Source organism: Danio aesculapii, chromosome 8 (genome assembly GCF_903798145.1).
Source record: "Danio aesculapii chromosome 8, fDanAes4.1, whole genome shotgun sequence".
In the NCBI taxonomy this organism is placed as follows: domain Eukaryota; kingdom Metazoa; phylum Chordata; class Actinopteri; order Cypriniformes; family Danionidae; genus Danio; species Danio aesculapii.
The window spans coordinates 23,607,641-23,624,794 of NC_079442.1; the positions used below are offsets into that span (position 1 = coordinate 23,607,641).

General features: G+C 35.9%; 1 protein-coding gene across 1 annotated transcript in view; it reads left to right on the forward strand.

Annotated features, from left to right (window-relative positions):
- Nucleotides 1-17,154, forward strand: part of aopep (aminopeptidase O (putative)) — a 158,188-nt gene that overhangs the window by 44,737 nt on the left and 96,297 nt on the right. The window contains exons 8-10 of the mRNA XM_056463452.1: nucleotides 7,968-8,070; nucleotides 8,159-8,266; nucleotides 9,894-9,937. Coding sequence (XP_056319427.1) covers nucleotides 7,968-8,070; nucleotides 8,159-8,266; nucleotides 9,894-9,937 — 255 coding nt within the window. The remainder of the gene's footprint in view (nucleotides 1-7,967; nucleotides 8,071-8,158; nucleotides 8,267-9,893; nucleotides 9,938-17,154) is intronic.

A 17,154-nucleotide genomic window follows, 5' to 3' on the forward strand; every position in this document is an offset into this window, starting at 1 on the left:
CAGTTTTTTAATAAGAATTTAATAAGTGATCAACTGTGTATTTTTTAGCCTATTTATTTAGGCAGTTGTGTGTGTTATCCTATACCATATAGTAACTGACTGTTAGCCTATTTTAAACTAAGACCTTTGAACATAATGCGAATAACAATGCATGTCATCAGGGCCCCGTAACAACAGACTTGCGGAGCGTGTGTAGCCTAAGGCTGGGGAATGCGCCATTTAAAAAAGCTTATCGGATATACAACCAACAAACCAACTTTTTACATTTGGAAAATTAAAGTTTTTTATAATAGTTCTTATAAAAGACGCGTTACTATTACTATTAGTTACTTAAAATGCTTAAATACTGTACATAATTCAGAGAATCAGAGTAATTGTATATTTTGTTATAAAAGCTTTTTTGCTGAATAAATATTTTTTTTAACTAAACAAGGTTACATTTATCAAGACAATTGCATATGCTTATATAAGAAAAAATTGAACTTAAATTCAGAGAAGCAGAGTTATTGGATATATTGTTTTTCAGATATAACTTGGAACCTTTCAACTGTGGAAGGATAGGCATGCCAGGCAATTGCAGATGCTTACAAAAACAATGAATTGAGTAGAAAATGAATGCCAATATATATGACATGCATGAAAAATATGTTTTGATACACATATTTAACATTTGAATTAAAATGATCAAGTAATTCATTTACTTTTTGTGAAATTAAGTTACCTTTTCAGACTTTTCAGAAATTATAAAAGTAATTTAAATTGGATTAATTTTATTGACGTAATTAGTAATTAATAATGAATAGCTTTTTGTGAAGTAACTACCCAACACTGGTAGTAACCATTTTATAAAACAATAATGTACTCAAGACCTTGCTGTATTGTGAAAAATCACTTGTGCAATGACTTACCCCTCAACTCTTTGCTTACATAATTCATTGGCCTGAAGTAAGTTTTCCACTTAAACTAATTTACTTTTTTAATACAGCTGTTTTTTCTTTAAAACACCTGCGTATATAGGACTACTTTCTTTCCCGTCTCATCTAATGCCACTGTAACTATTTTTTTCATCCCAAAATGTCATTTTCAATCATTGATTCATTTTCTTTTTGGCTTTGTCATTTTATTAATCAGGGATCGCCACAGCGGAATGAACCGCCAACTTATCCACCATATGTTTTATGCAGTGGATGGCCTTCCGGCCGCAACCAAACACTGGGAAACACCCACACACTCTTGCACACACTCACGTACACTATGGCTAATTTAGCTTATTCAATTCACCTGTACCACATGTCTTTGGACTGTGAAGGAAACCAGAGCACCCAGAGGAAACCCACACGAACACGGAAAGTGTCATTTTAAAGCCAGTAATAGAACCTTGAGTCATTAATAGCAGCCAAATTTAGTTTTGACTGATGTTTTTTAGAGAATGAGAGAGAAGTGTGAATCAAATTCTGGAATCTTTGAGTCTCTCAACAGCATTCAGCAGAAGCAACGTCACTGCTAATAATGAAACTGTATGTTTATTTGCTTCAAGAACAGTCATCATTTCCTCATTTGTGAGAAATGTCATGTAGCTTGTATTTTTCGAAAGTTTCATCATTAAGTGCATGTTTGTATTGCATGTGTTTGCATTTGTATGGAAGAGACATGTATGTGCAAAAAGCAAGACTTCTCAAAGTTCGAAGAGTCCAGAGAGAATTCAGTCCAGACCCACCTCCACTATATATTTAAGAGCAGTAATTGTGTGAAGGATTGAGTGTGGATTTACTCAAGTGTGGATTTACTATTTTAACAAACACACATTGAACTTTTGGTTTACTTAGTCTTGTTACGTTTTGGCGATGGTTCCAACTGAAGATGATATTTAGTTTTCCTGTGATGCTGTTGTCATGGCATTCAGTCAGTGTATAACTTCGGGTGACACTTTTCAGCACAGTGAGCATTTGAATGGGTGAGGATATCAGTTTCCAGAAAAGCAAAAATTATGAAGACAATGTTAGTTTTTAAAGATGATTGGACAGAGATTCACATATACATATGGCCATGTTTATTAAAAACAAGTTTAGTTATGACCAATTTTTTTTTTGGACTTTTGACATTGATGAAGATTCAGATGTGGACCTTTGAGTACCCCTGATCTAGACTGCTTTAATAATAACTCAATAAGCCGTTGGCAGTTGGCCTATTTATTATATATTATATATATTTATGGTCTGTTTGTTGAATTGAAGTTACATTGCATCTACATGCCAACTAATTCTCATTAGATTATAATTAGACTGTTAGGTTGGAGTTGGTGTTAGGGTTAGCGTAAGTTGACATGTTGGCTGCAAATTAAGAATGAATTATTTGGTGTAATAATATTGTTATAATGTAACTATATATAACTATAATGCACTCAAGACCTGCCTTGAACTACTTTAGCTATGTCTTTTCCTAATAAATACATAATTCCACACTTATTAAGCAATATTTATGAACAAGTCACACTTATTTAACACCCATGATATACATTTTCAGAGGTGAACAATGACGTGTAAAAAACCTGTATACTTCATTGGATAAGAGGCTGAATCTATATGTAGGGTTCAGAATATTACAGAGACATGCATCCATAACACCTTAGCAACCACATAGCAACGCTTCAGGATTATAATGACTAGTTTGCACAGGCAGTCACCACTGTCATTTTCTTCTGGAAATGTTAAGATCCAGCTCTGTCACAGTTTTTTTTTCATGAATAAGCTTTGCTGGTAGGAACTATCAGAGAGAAACTGTATCTGAACTCAATCTCCATATATGGGAAAGCATCTGTCCCTCTTCCCAGATCTTGCTTTATTTCTCTGTGGAATTTGACTGCATAGACCTGCATTGAGGGCACATGCTTACAGAGATAAGCATTAGAGCGTGATCAATCTCACTGTGGTTTATCACGATCAAATCTGTGACACAAAGGAACAAACAAAAGCAGGTTATGATGGCTAGAAAAATCACTGCACACGTATAGTTTCATGGCCCTTTGTCTGCAAGAAAAAAAAAACCTAAAAAAATAGCTGTTGTCTGTGTTAGCGGCGCCTGAGTATCGACCAAATCTTTACAAGAGCCTTTTATTGGCAAGACCAGTTAATCTCCCAAAGAAGATCAATAGTTTTTAACCGAGGTTGTCATCACACGCAGAGATGGCCAGCACTCAAAGCTCTTTTTTTGTTTTCAGCAAGCTACTGTACAGTACCTTTGGCCATAGGAAGGAAACACTTTATCGGTCTGTTGTGATAATGTAACCTTTACAATGCTTAAAAATATATATAAAGTTTCCTAATCCCTTTTCATAAATTATCTAAATTTGCCAGTTCATGTTATTATGTTTTAAGTGTCTTGCCTGTTACATTTACATTTACTTAATTTAAAGTGACTTGAGAGAGTTGCAGTATATACACTCACCGGCTACTTTATTAAGTACACCTTACTAGTACTGGGTTGGACCCGCTTTTGCCTTTAGGATTGACTGCCTTAAATTTCATGGCCTAGATTCAACAAGGTACTGGAAATATTCCTCAGAGATTATGGCCCATATTGACATGATAGCATCACGCAATTGCTGCAGATTTTTCGGCGGCACATCCATGATGTGAATCTCCCGATCCACCACATCCCAAAGGTACTCTATTGGACTGAGGTCTGGTGACTGTGGAGGCCATTTAAGTACAGTGAACTCATTGTCATGTTCAAGAAGCCAGTCTGAGATGATTCATGCTTTATGATATGGTGCATTATCCTGCTGGAAATAGCCTTCAGAGGATGGGTGCACTGTGGTCATAAAGGAATAGAGATGGTCAGCAACAATACTCAGGCAGGCTGTGGCGTTGACACGATGCTCCATTGGTACTAATGGGCCCAAAGTGTGCCAAGAAAAAATCCCCCTCACCATTACACCACCACCACCAGCCTGAACTGTTGATACAAGGCAGGATGGATCTATACTTTCTGACACTACCATACGAATGTTGCAGCAGAAATCGAGACTCATCAGACCAGGCAACACTTTCCAAGCCTGTGCGAATTGTAGCCTCAGTTTACTGTTCTTAGCTGACTGGAGTGGCACCTAGTGTGGTCTTTTGCTGCTGTAGCCCATTCGCCTCAAGGTTGGGCATGTTGTGAGTTCAGAGATGCTCTTCTGCATACTTTATTTGGTTATTTGAGTTACTGTTGCCTTTCTATCAGCTGGAACCAGTCTGGCCATTCTTCTCTGGCATCAACAAGGCATTTGCTGCTCAGTTCTTTCTCTTTTTCGGACCATTCTCTGTAAACCCTAGAGATGGTTGTGCATGAAAATCCCAGTAGATCAGCAGTTTTTGAAATACTCATACCAGCCCTTCTGGCACCAACAACCTTGCCACACTTAAAGTCACATAAATCACCTTTCTTCCCTAAGAAAGGTCCTACAGGTGGTTTGTCAAGCCCACTCACCTGTGTGGAGCATACTCCGAATTGCACAATGTTTTCAAAGGAGAAAAGGGTGCTTATAAAAAGGTGTCTGGTGAACATGGAGAGGAAAAGAGTGTTGCCTACAGGTGGTTTGTCAAGCCCACTCACCTTCGTAAAGCACACTAAGTGTTGCAAAATGATTTTTCCAGAAACGTGGAGTGTTTATACAAAACTGTCTGGTGCATATGGACTGAAGAGTCTCTATTTGTCATTCAGATTAATGGTTGTCAGTTCATCAATAGTAGAGATTTAGCAACTTAGGTTATAGTACAAAGGGTGTGCATACACTGGAGCTGAATATGTTAGTCAGTTCACTTCAGTACTCATTCATTTCAGCAATTTAAAGATGTGAACCACATTCTAGGACTATTTTGACCTTGTAAACCCTTTAAAGTTACCTCATGGTTGCTACCAATATTAGTGTGGCAAACAAATCGTCATTATGCCATGTCATTATGCAATTTTTAATAAACCACCTTCGACAGAGTTGACATGTTTGATGTTTATATGCTTCACAAAACACTCTCTTGCCATGTCCTCTTATTATAATACTCATCTAAGATTTTGTTATGCCCTTTATTTAGTTGGTACAGTAGGTGCAGTTTACAGTGTTTTTGATACTATGGTGTCCATGTCTGTGTGGTATTAGCTACATCTGTCATCTGCAGAGTCAGATTGTACGTTGTATATTTAAAGCTGCTTAATAGCTGCTTCATGTGCTCTTGAAGTTCACATTATTATGTGGCATTTTCTGTGCTTTTCTCATAATGCAATTACATTAATATTTTATTAAAGTAGAGGTTGTGGTATTTGCTCTTGTTTTTGGTTTCTTATTAGCTTATTTTTTAGCTAGTTCTGGCAACACAAATTAGTCAAACCTCACACTTCTTTAACTGACTTTTGTGATTTGTTTATACAGAATTGTTTGGGAACTTCACTTGTTGAATGCAGTTGCCAGCTGGATTAAGCTAATGGTGTATTTAAATGTGTATTACAGGTGTCTATCGCTTTTTTGCATGATGCTGAATATAGAATTTTAAGGCACATTGTCTTGACTCATTAGTACTGCCAGGGTGCTTTCACATCTGTAGTTCGGTTCATTTGGTCCGGACCAAGGGCAATAAATGATACATTGTAGCATTTTTATGCCATTTTAGTCAGAACCAGGTGAAAAAAACCAAAATGCAGTCATGTGACAAAATCCACATCACTCATTGGCCATATGTTATTGAACGTATTTTCTGCTTTTTCGATTGGTCAGAATCTATGTGCGGGAAAATCACAATGGAACTCCTACAACTAAACACACAGACAGACTCAAAATGTTGTTTTTTACTATAGAGAGCGCTGGCTGATTGTATCCCTGGTCATAGTATACTATATAGTTTGTATACATCACTTTAGACAATCTATACATTTTGAGAATGAAGCGCGGCTGCGTCTGGAAAGCAACATTTTAAAGCATTGCAAATGGCGAAGGCGCATTGCAAGTCACTTCAGGAAATATTACCAACGATCCATCAGGTAATGTTTCTCTCTCTCTCTCTCTCTCTCTCTCTCTCTCGCTCTCTCTCTCTCTCTCTCGCTCTCTCTCTCTCTCTCTCTCGCTCTCTCTCTCTCTCTCTCTCTCTCTCTCTTCTCTCTCTCTCTCTCTCTGTTTAAAACTGTTGATAAAGCGCTGTCAACAAGTATTTTCCCTCCAAACCCCATAATGCACAGTGCATCGGACTACGGCAGCTGGATTAGTCCATAAAGGCCCAGTACTTTTTGCGGTTGGGTCTGTTTTAGTTTGGATTATGTTCTGACCACAAACGAACCACTCCAGGGTTCGTTTGAAAGCATACCGAGACCTCCACTTTTGGTGCGCACTCGAGTGCGATTGCTAAATTCACACCTGCCCAAACTAATTGCTCCAAGAGGGAAAACAAACTCTAGTGCAATTTAACCCAACTAAATAAGGCAGGTGCAGTGTTTCCTCAAGGATTTTCTCTGCTGGGTCTTTTACACAGATCTACCAACTACCTGTGGCATTATTTCATTGACAGATGTCATGAGCGCAGTATTACAAGTCGAGATCGCATTCATGTAATACGAGCATGCAAATCTCTGTGCTCGACCAATTTCCTGTTTCGTGCAGATTTTCTTGTGCGCTCTCAAATAAACGCTGCTGAAGTGCGATTTAGTGCGGTTATGTAACAAGTATGTCTCCAACATTTATTAAATTTGCTAGCAATATTTGTGAATGTCTCTAATAGACCTACAGAGCAGCATTAATGCGTCCTGAAATTAAACGGTTATGAACTCCAGCAAGATAAAGTCATTGTATGCAGAGCCATAGACCTTTATCTATAAATAAAATATAATTATGGAAACTGTGTTCATCTTAACTGAAAGTGTCGTGTCACCTTTAAGGGTTAAACAATTAACGCACAGCAGTACTACGATTACAGAAAAGTTTGCGCTGTTATAATTCACTTACCTTTTAATATGTTTTGGTGCGATTATAACCCGCTATTTAAAAAAACGGTTGAATGTTTTGAATGAGAAGCTGTAATGTAGCCGTGGCGGGATGAATTTTGGTTTGGCGCCCCGCCATGGAAGAATGAATGTAGCGGAAACCATGCAGACGTGAAAACACGACAACATATTAGAACAAGCCAATGTTAAACGTAAACCGAAATGCTTTATATTTTGACCTGCACTTGCCTACATTATTAACTCCATAATCTTGATAGCTCCAAAATGCTTAATGAATGTTGCTTATAATATGTGGACCTGGCAACTCTTCAAGGCATCTAATGTTTTATGAATACTGTAAATTCAAATCTACTATACTTTCCTTCAAACTTACAGTATAAAGTATGTTTATTCAGATGTAGTCACAATCAGTGTGTCATGAAATTCACTCGATTTGTTCAAAAACTCTGATTCATTCTGCAGTGCAACTGTCCAAACTCTAATAGTATGTTAGTAGCTACTTAAATTGAATAAATGGAATACTGATTTCTTGTTGGTTTGTGATGAAACTGTTTTCACTGACAAAGCAAATAGGCAAAATGTAACCTGCAATTTTATGGCTAAAGATGCTCAGGATTGACTTCTTTGAACCGTTATGTAGAAGCTAATAACACAGCAATAATAACAGAAGTAAAAGCATGCTTATGTGTCTTTACTTTAAAAAAAATCCCTGACCTGTGTCTCGTGACTTGAATTATACACTGATCTAAATGTGCACTTACGTAACAAAGAGCCATAAAAACACAGCATTACTGTAATCTATGGTGCTCTAGACAGAGAAGCAATCAAGGACTTAATGCTTTCATGAATGCAATTGTTTATACACTTAGCAAACTGTTAGCAGCTCCTAATGTATGCTGATGTAAGTGTATTCCTGTAGATGCAGCACTTTGCCTTATCAGACCACAGTATGATTGATGTGCTGTGTGTGTGTTTGCATATGTTTGTATATTTGCACACAGGCCCAATAAAGAGAACACAGGGGAAGTGAGCGAGTCCGGTGCGTCAGTTGTGAAGCATGCCCTCAACCCAGAAAAACCCTTCATGCAGGTGCACTATCTGAAGGTACGTTTGAAAGCTCAAAGTGCAGCGTCTTCTGGGGCATCTGGGAGATTTGGCTGGTGTAGATCTGGCTCTCTGTCTTTTTTCCCAGGGCTATTTCCTCTTGAAGTTTCTGGCTGATCAAGTCGGCGAGGAGAAGTTCCTGCACTTCTTCAAAGTGTTTGTTGGAAAATTTCACGGGCAGCTCATTCTGTCTCAGGTGAACATGCCCTGCATTGGAGGGATCTGTTCATTTAATCTGAATGCAAATGTTGCTGCTGGATGGAGTGTGCATGTTTTGGACACTGTTTCAGTTTCATTTTCATTCTTTCAGCCTGTTAAGAATGTAGGCTGTAAAAAGTGAAAACGTTAGATTATAGATTAGCAGGATTGACATATTGCACTCCAAATTCAAAACAATGGAGAGGGTTTTTTTTTCTCCGGCCCCTCCTCATTCGATAAAAAACTCAGGTTGCCAGATTGTCAACAAGTATGTTTTCATAGCATTTGTTTTTTTTTCAAATATCTGCAAACATATTATGGTATTTTTATGCTTCAAAAACTTACTTATAGGATCTTTGTTTAAACCTTTTTTTTTTTTTTTTTTTTACTTTTTATGAGTTTTTAGTAGTTGAAAAAGCTTAATTTATTGTTATACCTAAACATTTTCCTTCGTTTGTAGTAATTAAAACAGTTTAATTCATTTAGGTGTGACGAGTTGAAGTAATTAAAGTTGATATATTTTTGATAATAATTTGCCTTCATTTGAGATTTACAGCTGGAAAGGTCCAAAATTAACATTCACCATCAGTGTTGTGCTAGTTACTGAAAAATAGTAACTAGTTACAGTTACTACTTACAGTTGAAGTCAGAATTATTAGCCCCCTGTTTATTTTTTTCCCTAATTTCTGTTTAACAGTGATAAACATAATAGTTTTAATAACTCATCTCTAATAACTGATTTATTTGATCTTTGCCATGATGACAGTAAATAATATTTGACTAGATATTTTTCAAGACACTTCTATACAGCTTAAAGCGACATTTAAAGGATTAACTAGGTTAATTAGGTTAACTAGGCAGGTTTGAGTAATTAGGCAGGTTATTGTATAACGATGGTTTGTTCTGTAGACTATGGGGAAAAATAGCTTAAAGGGGCTAATTATTTTGACCCTAAAATGGGTTTTAAAAAATTAAAAACTGCTTTTATCCTAGCCAAAATAAAACAAATAAGACTTTCTCCAGAAGAAAAAATATTATCAGACATACTGTGAAAATTTCCTTGCTCTGTTAAACATCATTTAGGAAAGATTTAAAAAAGAAAAAAAAATCAAAGGGGGGCTAATAATTCTGACTTCACCTGTACTTCATTCAAAAACTTAATTACTTTATCGATTACTTACACCAAAAAGTAATGCATTACTGTTAAAAGTAATTTTGTTAAATTTTAGTTACTATTCCAAAGAACATTTTTAATGCTTCCATTAATGCCCTTATAATGTCATTTTAGTGCTGCATGGAGAATACAGTTGCTCAACTTGACAATTTTAATTAATTTGTATTATCACAACTAAAACACAAGACAAACTTAAATAAATTACAACAAAGCCATATGTCATTGTTTTACAGCACCACTGCATAAATAGTAAATAAAAATCAGTTTCCATATGAAAAAAAGTAGTTCCAGAACTCAAGAACTGTTGTTCTCTATTGGCAGGTGTTTTATTAGTAAGATACAAGTGGAGAAATAAAGCAATATATTAATATTTCAGTATTTTTAAGCATTGCATGCTCTGTTTGCAGCTTTGATGTTCATGCATATTCATACTGTATTCCGTCTCCTGTAGGATTTTCTGCAGATGCTTCTGGACACATTTCCAGCAATGAGCAGGTATGAGTGAACAGTGTCGAAAAACACCAGCTATTTAATGGCTCGCTGAACTATTCAGCAGCTCTACCATTATCTTTATTAGTACTGGGGAATTTGCCTGTAGATTCTGAAGTATTTAGCTAAACCAGACCCTGCAGAGATCTTTCATCTCCAGATCTTCCTCAAATAGGTTTTCCACTGCATTTCTTACCCATCGTTTTATCAAATATTTAATTTCCTTCTAGTCTCACGATTTAAGTGTTGACACAATGTTGTCATTAAAACTGCCCAAGGATGCATAATATAAATGAAATATGAAGAGTCTTCTTTACCCTCCATAATATTTTTGTGCTTTGTGGTCGGTTAGAAGTCTAGCGTAGCTCTGATGTGCCAGTGAATGATAGAAGTGCAGGGTCCAAATGAATGTCAGGTCTTATGCTAGCTTGCTGAGTTATTATTGATATAGTTATGTACATCTTGAATTTAGATATAGAATTAGATATTTGTCAGAATACTAGATCTGTGTGTCACACCTTGATTTGGATATTGACAAACTGAGTTTTATTAATGTTAATAATAGTAAATTAGTAATAAAACAAATCTGTATTAATGATTGTTGGCTAGAAACAGCATTTAGTTTTTAATCAGAACAAAAAAGTAAACGGTACACATAAACATAATGTATGGGAAAGAGAAAAAAACAGCTTTATTATACTTTTATTGTTTGATGCTGTAAAACATCATCAATCATATAGCATAATGAGAACAAAGATTGTATTAAAAGTAATATGCTGTGTCTGCAATAATTAGCTATTAATACGATATTAATGAAAATACATTCATAATTGTTATTTAGAATTTAATTATTATGAAAGTTCCTTTAAGGCAAGTCAATTCACTTGGCGGCCATCTTTGAAACGCCTCTTGGGCAGTATGCTCGGGCATTATATCTGAATGGGGAAACATCAAATTCTCCAAAACTGTTTGCCAAGCTTATGATTACATTACATATTTGCAATCACCAATAAAATTAAACAACATATCTCATAAGTTTTGTTTCTAAACGTCTGAATCAAACAAAATCTGCATATTTTCAGGTTGCTAATGCGCATGCGCGCTCAAAAGAAAGCAAATCACGACACCAACCTTATTTATGCATTTCTACACTTTGTCATCCTCTGAATAATGATTCGTCAGATCGAGCTGCTTTTCTGAAGTAATTCACAACTTGGTCTTGATAGTGAATCTCTTCCAGAAATGACAGCGACTCTTTGTTTACAAGTTTGTGGGCATTTGAGTAGTTGCTGTCATGTGATGTGCGTTTGACAGGACTGTACCTCGCATTCGTTTCATACAGATTACAAAGAATCTTTGTTTTCAAGTGCACTTGGTTTATTTAAAAGAACATATTTCAAGGTTTATTTGGATATATTCCTTATGTCTGTAAAGCAAGTATTTGCTGAGATTCAAGTGTGTTTGCTGACCACCAAACTAAAAACACACGTAAAAACACACGTCTGGTCCCAGCTTTTCCAACAGAGAAATGTCAGTCTATAGCGATCGCTGATTGGCTCCTGTACTAGTAGGCGGGGCTTCATTTGCTATATAATGACCGTGACACTTTTCCCCATTCAAAACTATACGAGTGACATGTCTTCTGTATTCTATAATCTTTGTTATCATTAAATGTATATTTGCAGAACTAACTATGCCTTTTGAATGATTTTTTTTTCAACTTAGGCACAGTATGGATACATACCCCTCTATACATTTCTGGAGAGCGCAAAATATTTCCTAGGAGGTACGTTTTTTTGCAGTTTTTGTTCTTGCAAATCCACCAGAGGCCGCTGTGTACACTTTTTCAGATCTTAAATTTCTCTCGCGAGTACCATTCGTGTCTGCTGTTCTCACGTAAATCCACCAGAGACTGCTATCAACTGACCGAATGACTGACTGACTGATGGATTAAGCGACTGACCGATCCCCCTTCCTTCTCCTTCCCTAAACCCAACCAACAGTGTTTTCAAAACAATCCAAAAAAAAAAGAAAAGCCGCCTGATTTTTACCACGTTTTCAGATATTAATAATATCTTTAATAATTAATAATATAATTCTTTATTTTATTTATTTATTTTTTGTTCTTGTTTTATCTGCTTTCTTGAACCGTTCTTCGCCAGACTCAAACCCTGTTGACCGCGAGGTCAACTCCTCTCTGCGTCTTAAGTCTACAGACGTATGCGTTGAGCCTCTAGTGTTCGTTTGAAAGACAAAATGCAGCCATACGTACCTATGGTTACATAATTTGTGCTCTCCAGAAATGTATATACGGGGGTACGTATTCACAATGAGCCTGTGCTATTGTTTTTTTTTTTGTTGTTGTTTTTTTGGCATATTTATTTACATTTTTCTTATTTTAAACTTAGTTAAAACTGATAATCAACTGAAATTGAATTAATTTTTTTTTATTCAGCTCTGATTGGTGCACAGCATGATCACAATAAGGCACACATTTGCTTTTCTTCTATTCCCTCAAAGTATTTTTTTTACCTCTGGCTGTGACTGAAGTTATTCAGTACTCACTCCAAATCAATCTTGTTAACGTCCAGACACACACACACAAACACAGACACACACACACAAATCCAAAGCACATATAATCAACTAATGGACTGTCTCAGACAGGAACGGTGCATCTCCAACACTTGTGGCCTTTCGACACAGCAGTTGAGCACATTTAGGCGATGACAAAGGAAAAGAATGGAAATTTCCATCTCAGCATCAGAGGCGGAAAAGCCCTCGGTGTCAGAGCAAATCACTAAGCTCACCGGACTGTGATTACTAAATAAAAGGGCTGTCGTGCTTCGGCATGTTGTTGCAGAATAAAAGCAACACTTTTCATTCGACAAGAAAACACTCAAATGCATGCTGCGACTGATTTAATGAAGCATGAATGCTAATCAAAAGAACCTGTGAAGTACACTTAATAGTGCATGTAAGAACAGTTCTGGTCATGATTAGTTCAATTAATAACTTCACTTCTGAAAGCATGATGCATTAATGCTCCATCTATCACTTAGTATTCTTTTAACATTCACAGCATAGTACTGGCATAATACCATAAATGCAAATTAATGATAAAATATAAATATGTTTCAATACTGTGAATATGTTCATAGAACTTTCATAATGACTTCTTGTTTCATGTGTTGTCGTGATGACAGTATAGTTGCTAACACAATAACAGGGTAAAAACTGTAGTAACAGCTGGTATTTTAGAGGAAATGGTGGTTACCTTGGTGATTTTTGTAAGAGACCTGTCATATTAACGGCATAGGAAAAAAGTTAGTAAGCACTGATAATTGGATAATTTCCTCATTATGGTCATTTCAATATCCTGTTTGCTAACTTCCATAGTTGAAATAGAATGAAGCATTTTCAGTTAAAAGGATGTCGTCAGAGTGGCTTTTTGGTTTCTTTTCTTGTGCATCCCAGCCACTAGCTCCCCATCTGAAAGATTTTTTAGCATAGGGGTAATATAGTCATTCAACTTTTTTACAGAGTTTGTAATGTTGCAGTATGTATATTTGAATAATGATGGTTGGTTCCTTTACCTAAAAGCTCAGGATTGATTATCATAATTTGTGTTTACAGAGTTTGAGGTTTACTTTATTATTATTATTATTCACACCTTACAGATGTTGATCTACCTTAAAGTTTGCTTTCGTTGTTCAGCGTTCACACTTTATCATTGCACAAACTTCGTAACATTTTATTTATCAAGTTTAAAAGTCTCTTTAACACTTATAAAATGTTTATTTTTTATAAAGAGATAAGATATTTTGTTTAAATATTTTTGTTTTTGACTATTTAACTATTTGCATTAGTAATGTTGGTCAATTAAAATAAAGTGGTTAAATAAAAAAAATCCTAATATTCCTAAATGGATTGTTAACAGTATTCAATAATTATTGATATCGAATGATATAAATCATGATAACGTGATATCATTTTTCTTTGCAATATTGTCCAGCCCTAGTTGTATTATTATATTGTACTTTAATTCATTTAACTATAGACCATTTCACTGTGATGATGTTATTGGCCCATGAACATTTTGTTTATTGTCAAACTATTTCATAACTGTAGAAAAGGCAATCCAATCATATTTTCACATTAAAAAAGCTATCATAACATTATTGATCAATATCTCAAGCATTTTAAATTCCCGGAGCTATGGAAATTCAAAATGTAAAACAGGAAATATGTTGGAACCATTGTTATTGTTTACATCCCTCAAAATGGTTTATAGTAAACTGAATTTGGTAATTGGAGAAAATGGAAAGCACATTCACTATAAATCAGTGATATTTTAGTATAAATGAAACTAGTTTTTAATTATTTTCTTTTTTTATTATCTTTAAAATTTTATAGTATTTAATCACTTTTAAATACTTTGTTTATTATTCAATCATCTGTTTTAATTCTGGGCGACATGGAGGCTTAGTGGTTAGCATTGTTGCCTCACAACAAGAGGCTCGCTGGTTTGAGTCCCGACTGGGCCAGTTGGCATTTCTGTGTGGAGGTTGCATGTTCTCCCCGTGCTCGTGTGGGTTTCATCCGGATGCTCTGGTTTCCCCACAGTCCAAAGACATGTGGTATAGGTGAATTGAATAAACTAAATTGCCCATGGTGTATGTCTCTGCTTGAGTGTGTATGGGTGTTTCCCAGTACTGGGTTGCAGCTGGAAGGGCATTCGCTGCATAAAACATGTGCTGGATAAGTTGGCAGTTCATTCCACTGTAGCAACCCCTGATGAATAAGGCACTAAGCTGAAAAGAAAATGAATGAATGAATGAATGTTTTGATTCTAAATTTCCAGGTTTAGTAACTAAGGTGTGTTATTAGGGTTTGTAATATGGATTTTATGATATAGATTTATGACTTTTTATTGGACTTTTAATTTAAATTAAATTATAATAAAACAAATTTTGGTAACTAGCTGGAATTTTTTTTTACATATTACAGTTTTTGTTCATTTTTAAGTAACAAAACAGATTTTAGTTGGATGGTTTCAGTTGAACTTTTACTAACTATAATATGCCTGCATGAATCCACCACCCACACTGCAGTCCCCTTGATGAAGGTGTTGTGGTTGGTTGCTGCCATGTTTGTGTTTGGTTGCTAGAGTGTCTGGGGTGGTTGCTATGAAGTAATTTACTATCCTAAGTCAAATTAGCCCCGAACTAATCCTATACCATATATATGGCTCAGTTTTTCAACCCTATGGGATTTCGCTGTCCACTTTTTAGCCCGACAAAGGCAAAAATGCAAGTTAATCTTCAATAGCGAAATTGAATGTAAAGTTAAAAAGGAGAAACACAGATATTGGAGTCAGACACACATTAACAGGATCTGCCGTGGACTTCCTCAACTGAGAGGTGGTGTAGGAGGCATTGATTTGTCTTTGATCTGACATGAGGAGGCCCATCTGTGATTGTTTCACCACATCAATCTGCCGTTCCAGAGTTGTGCCGCCATCAATGTTTACACTTCTGAGCAGCAGACACAAATATTGAACGCCCTTACCTTTCAGTTTAATGTAATTCAATCAATCATCAGCCAGTGGGTAGGCCTTAATGAGAAAATGGAGACTACAAGAAACCAAAAGAGCAACAGGACGAAACAGGAGAGGAAAGAGGAAATGAAGATCATACAGTCGTAGCAGGGAGAATGGACAGATACAGATTAAACTGAGTTTTAAAGACTGCTACAGCAGGAAGATTTCTAAAGTCAGAAGTAATATTAAGGAATTTCCACAATAGAAAAATATCACACAGTCTTTATTTAAAAAGTTAAAAATTAATATAAATATTAAGTTGAAAGTAATATGTATTATCAAATAAATGTACCATAATTTAGCTTAAAGATGTTAAAATGATGTTATTAATACATTCTACAAGCCAAAAACTAATGTTATATTTCCACAAAACAAAACAAAACATGCATTCATTTTACTTTAGCTTAGTGACTTATTTATCAAGGGTCGCCACAGCGGAATGAACCGCTAACTATTCCACCATATGTTTTAAGCAGCGACTGCCTTTCCAACCGCAACCCAGTACTGGGAAACACCTATACTATCTCGCATTCACACACACGGACAGACACTACTGCCAATTTAGTTAATCCAATTCACGTGTTGACCTTATTCTTTAATGCGGAAGTGTGCTCATTTTTTGCGATTTGTTTTAGAACTAGCGATTCAGTCACCTATGGTAGAAATGACTAGGAATAATAAACGGAAGAAAATGGTCAAACTACTTGCTCTACAAACAAGTGTGTTCATGACTATACATAAAAAATAGAATTATATAATAAGAAAATATCAGTTTGCAACATCAAGCAGCAGAACGAGCTGTTTTTAACGTCTAAAAATGAATGGAAGTTAATCAGACCCGGAAGTCTCAAGACAAAAAGATTCCACTGGCTGCACCCGGTCGTATGTCAAGAATAAGGTGAATAGAGCATATCTTTGGACTGTGGGGGAAACCAAAGCACCCAGAGGAAACCCACACGAACACGGTGAGAAATGCCTGCTGGCACACCCGAGACTCAAACCAGCACCCAAAAAATAAAACAAAACAAAAATTCATTCATTAATTTTCCTTTGGCTTAGTCCCTTATTTATTAGCGGTCGCCACAGCGGAATGAAGCATTAACTATTCCGGCAAATGTTTTAATGCGGTGGATGCCCTTCCAGGCGAACACAGGGAGAAATGCCTACTGGCAACCAGCAACCAAACCAAAAGTAACCAAACCTAACCTAACCAAACCAAACCAAACCAAACCAAACACAAAACACAAAACACAAAACACAAAAAACAAAAACAAAAACAAAAAACAAAAAGGAACCCCTAGAGATGTTTGGGATCCAAAACTTGGGAATAATTTTCAGTTTCTTGCAAAGACCAACCACGTGTTTTTGACTCTCAATGTGCCAGTTGCCTTTAACTAGCATTTTATGTATCATCAAATACGTTGGTTTTAACCAAAATCTAATAATGGTTTTAGCTAAAATCTTCTTTAATGCTCGAAAAAAGACACAATTAAAGGCTTGAGGGTGGGTAAATTGAAAGCAAATTATATTCGGCTTATATTCCCTTATTTTTCAGGGGTTGCCACAGTGGAATGAATGTTAACTATTCCGGCCTATCAGCCCAGTACTGGGAAACACCCAT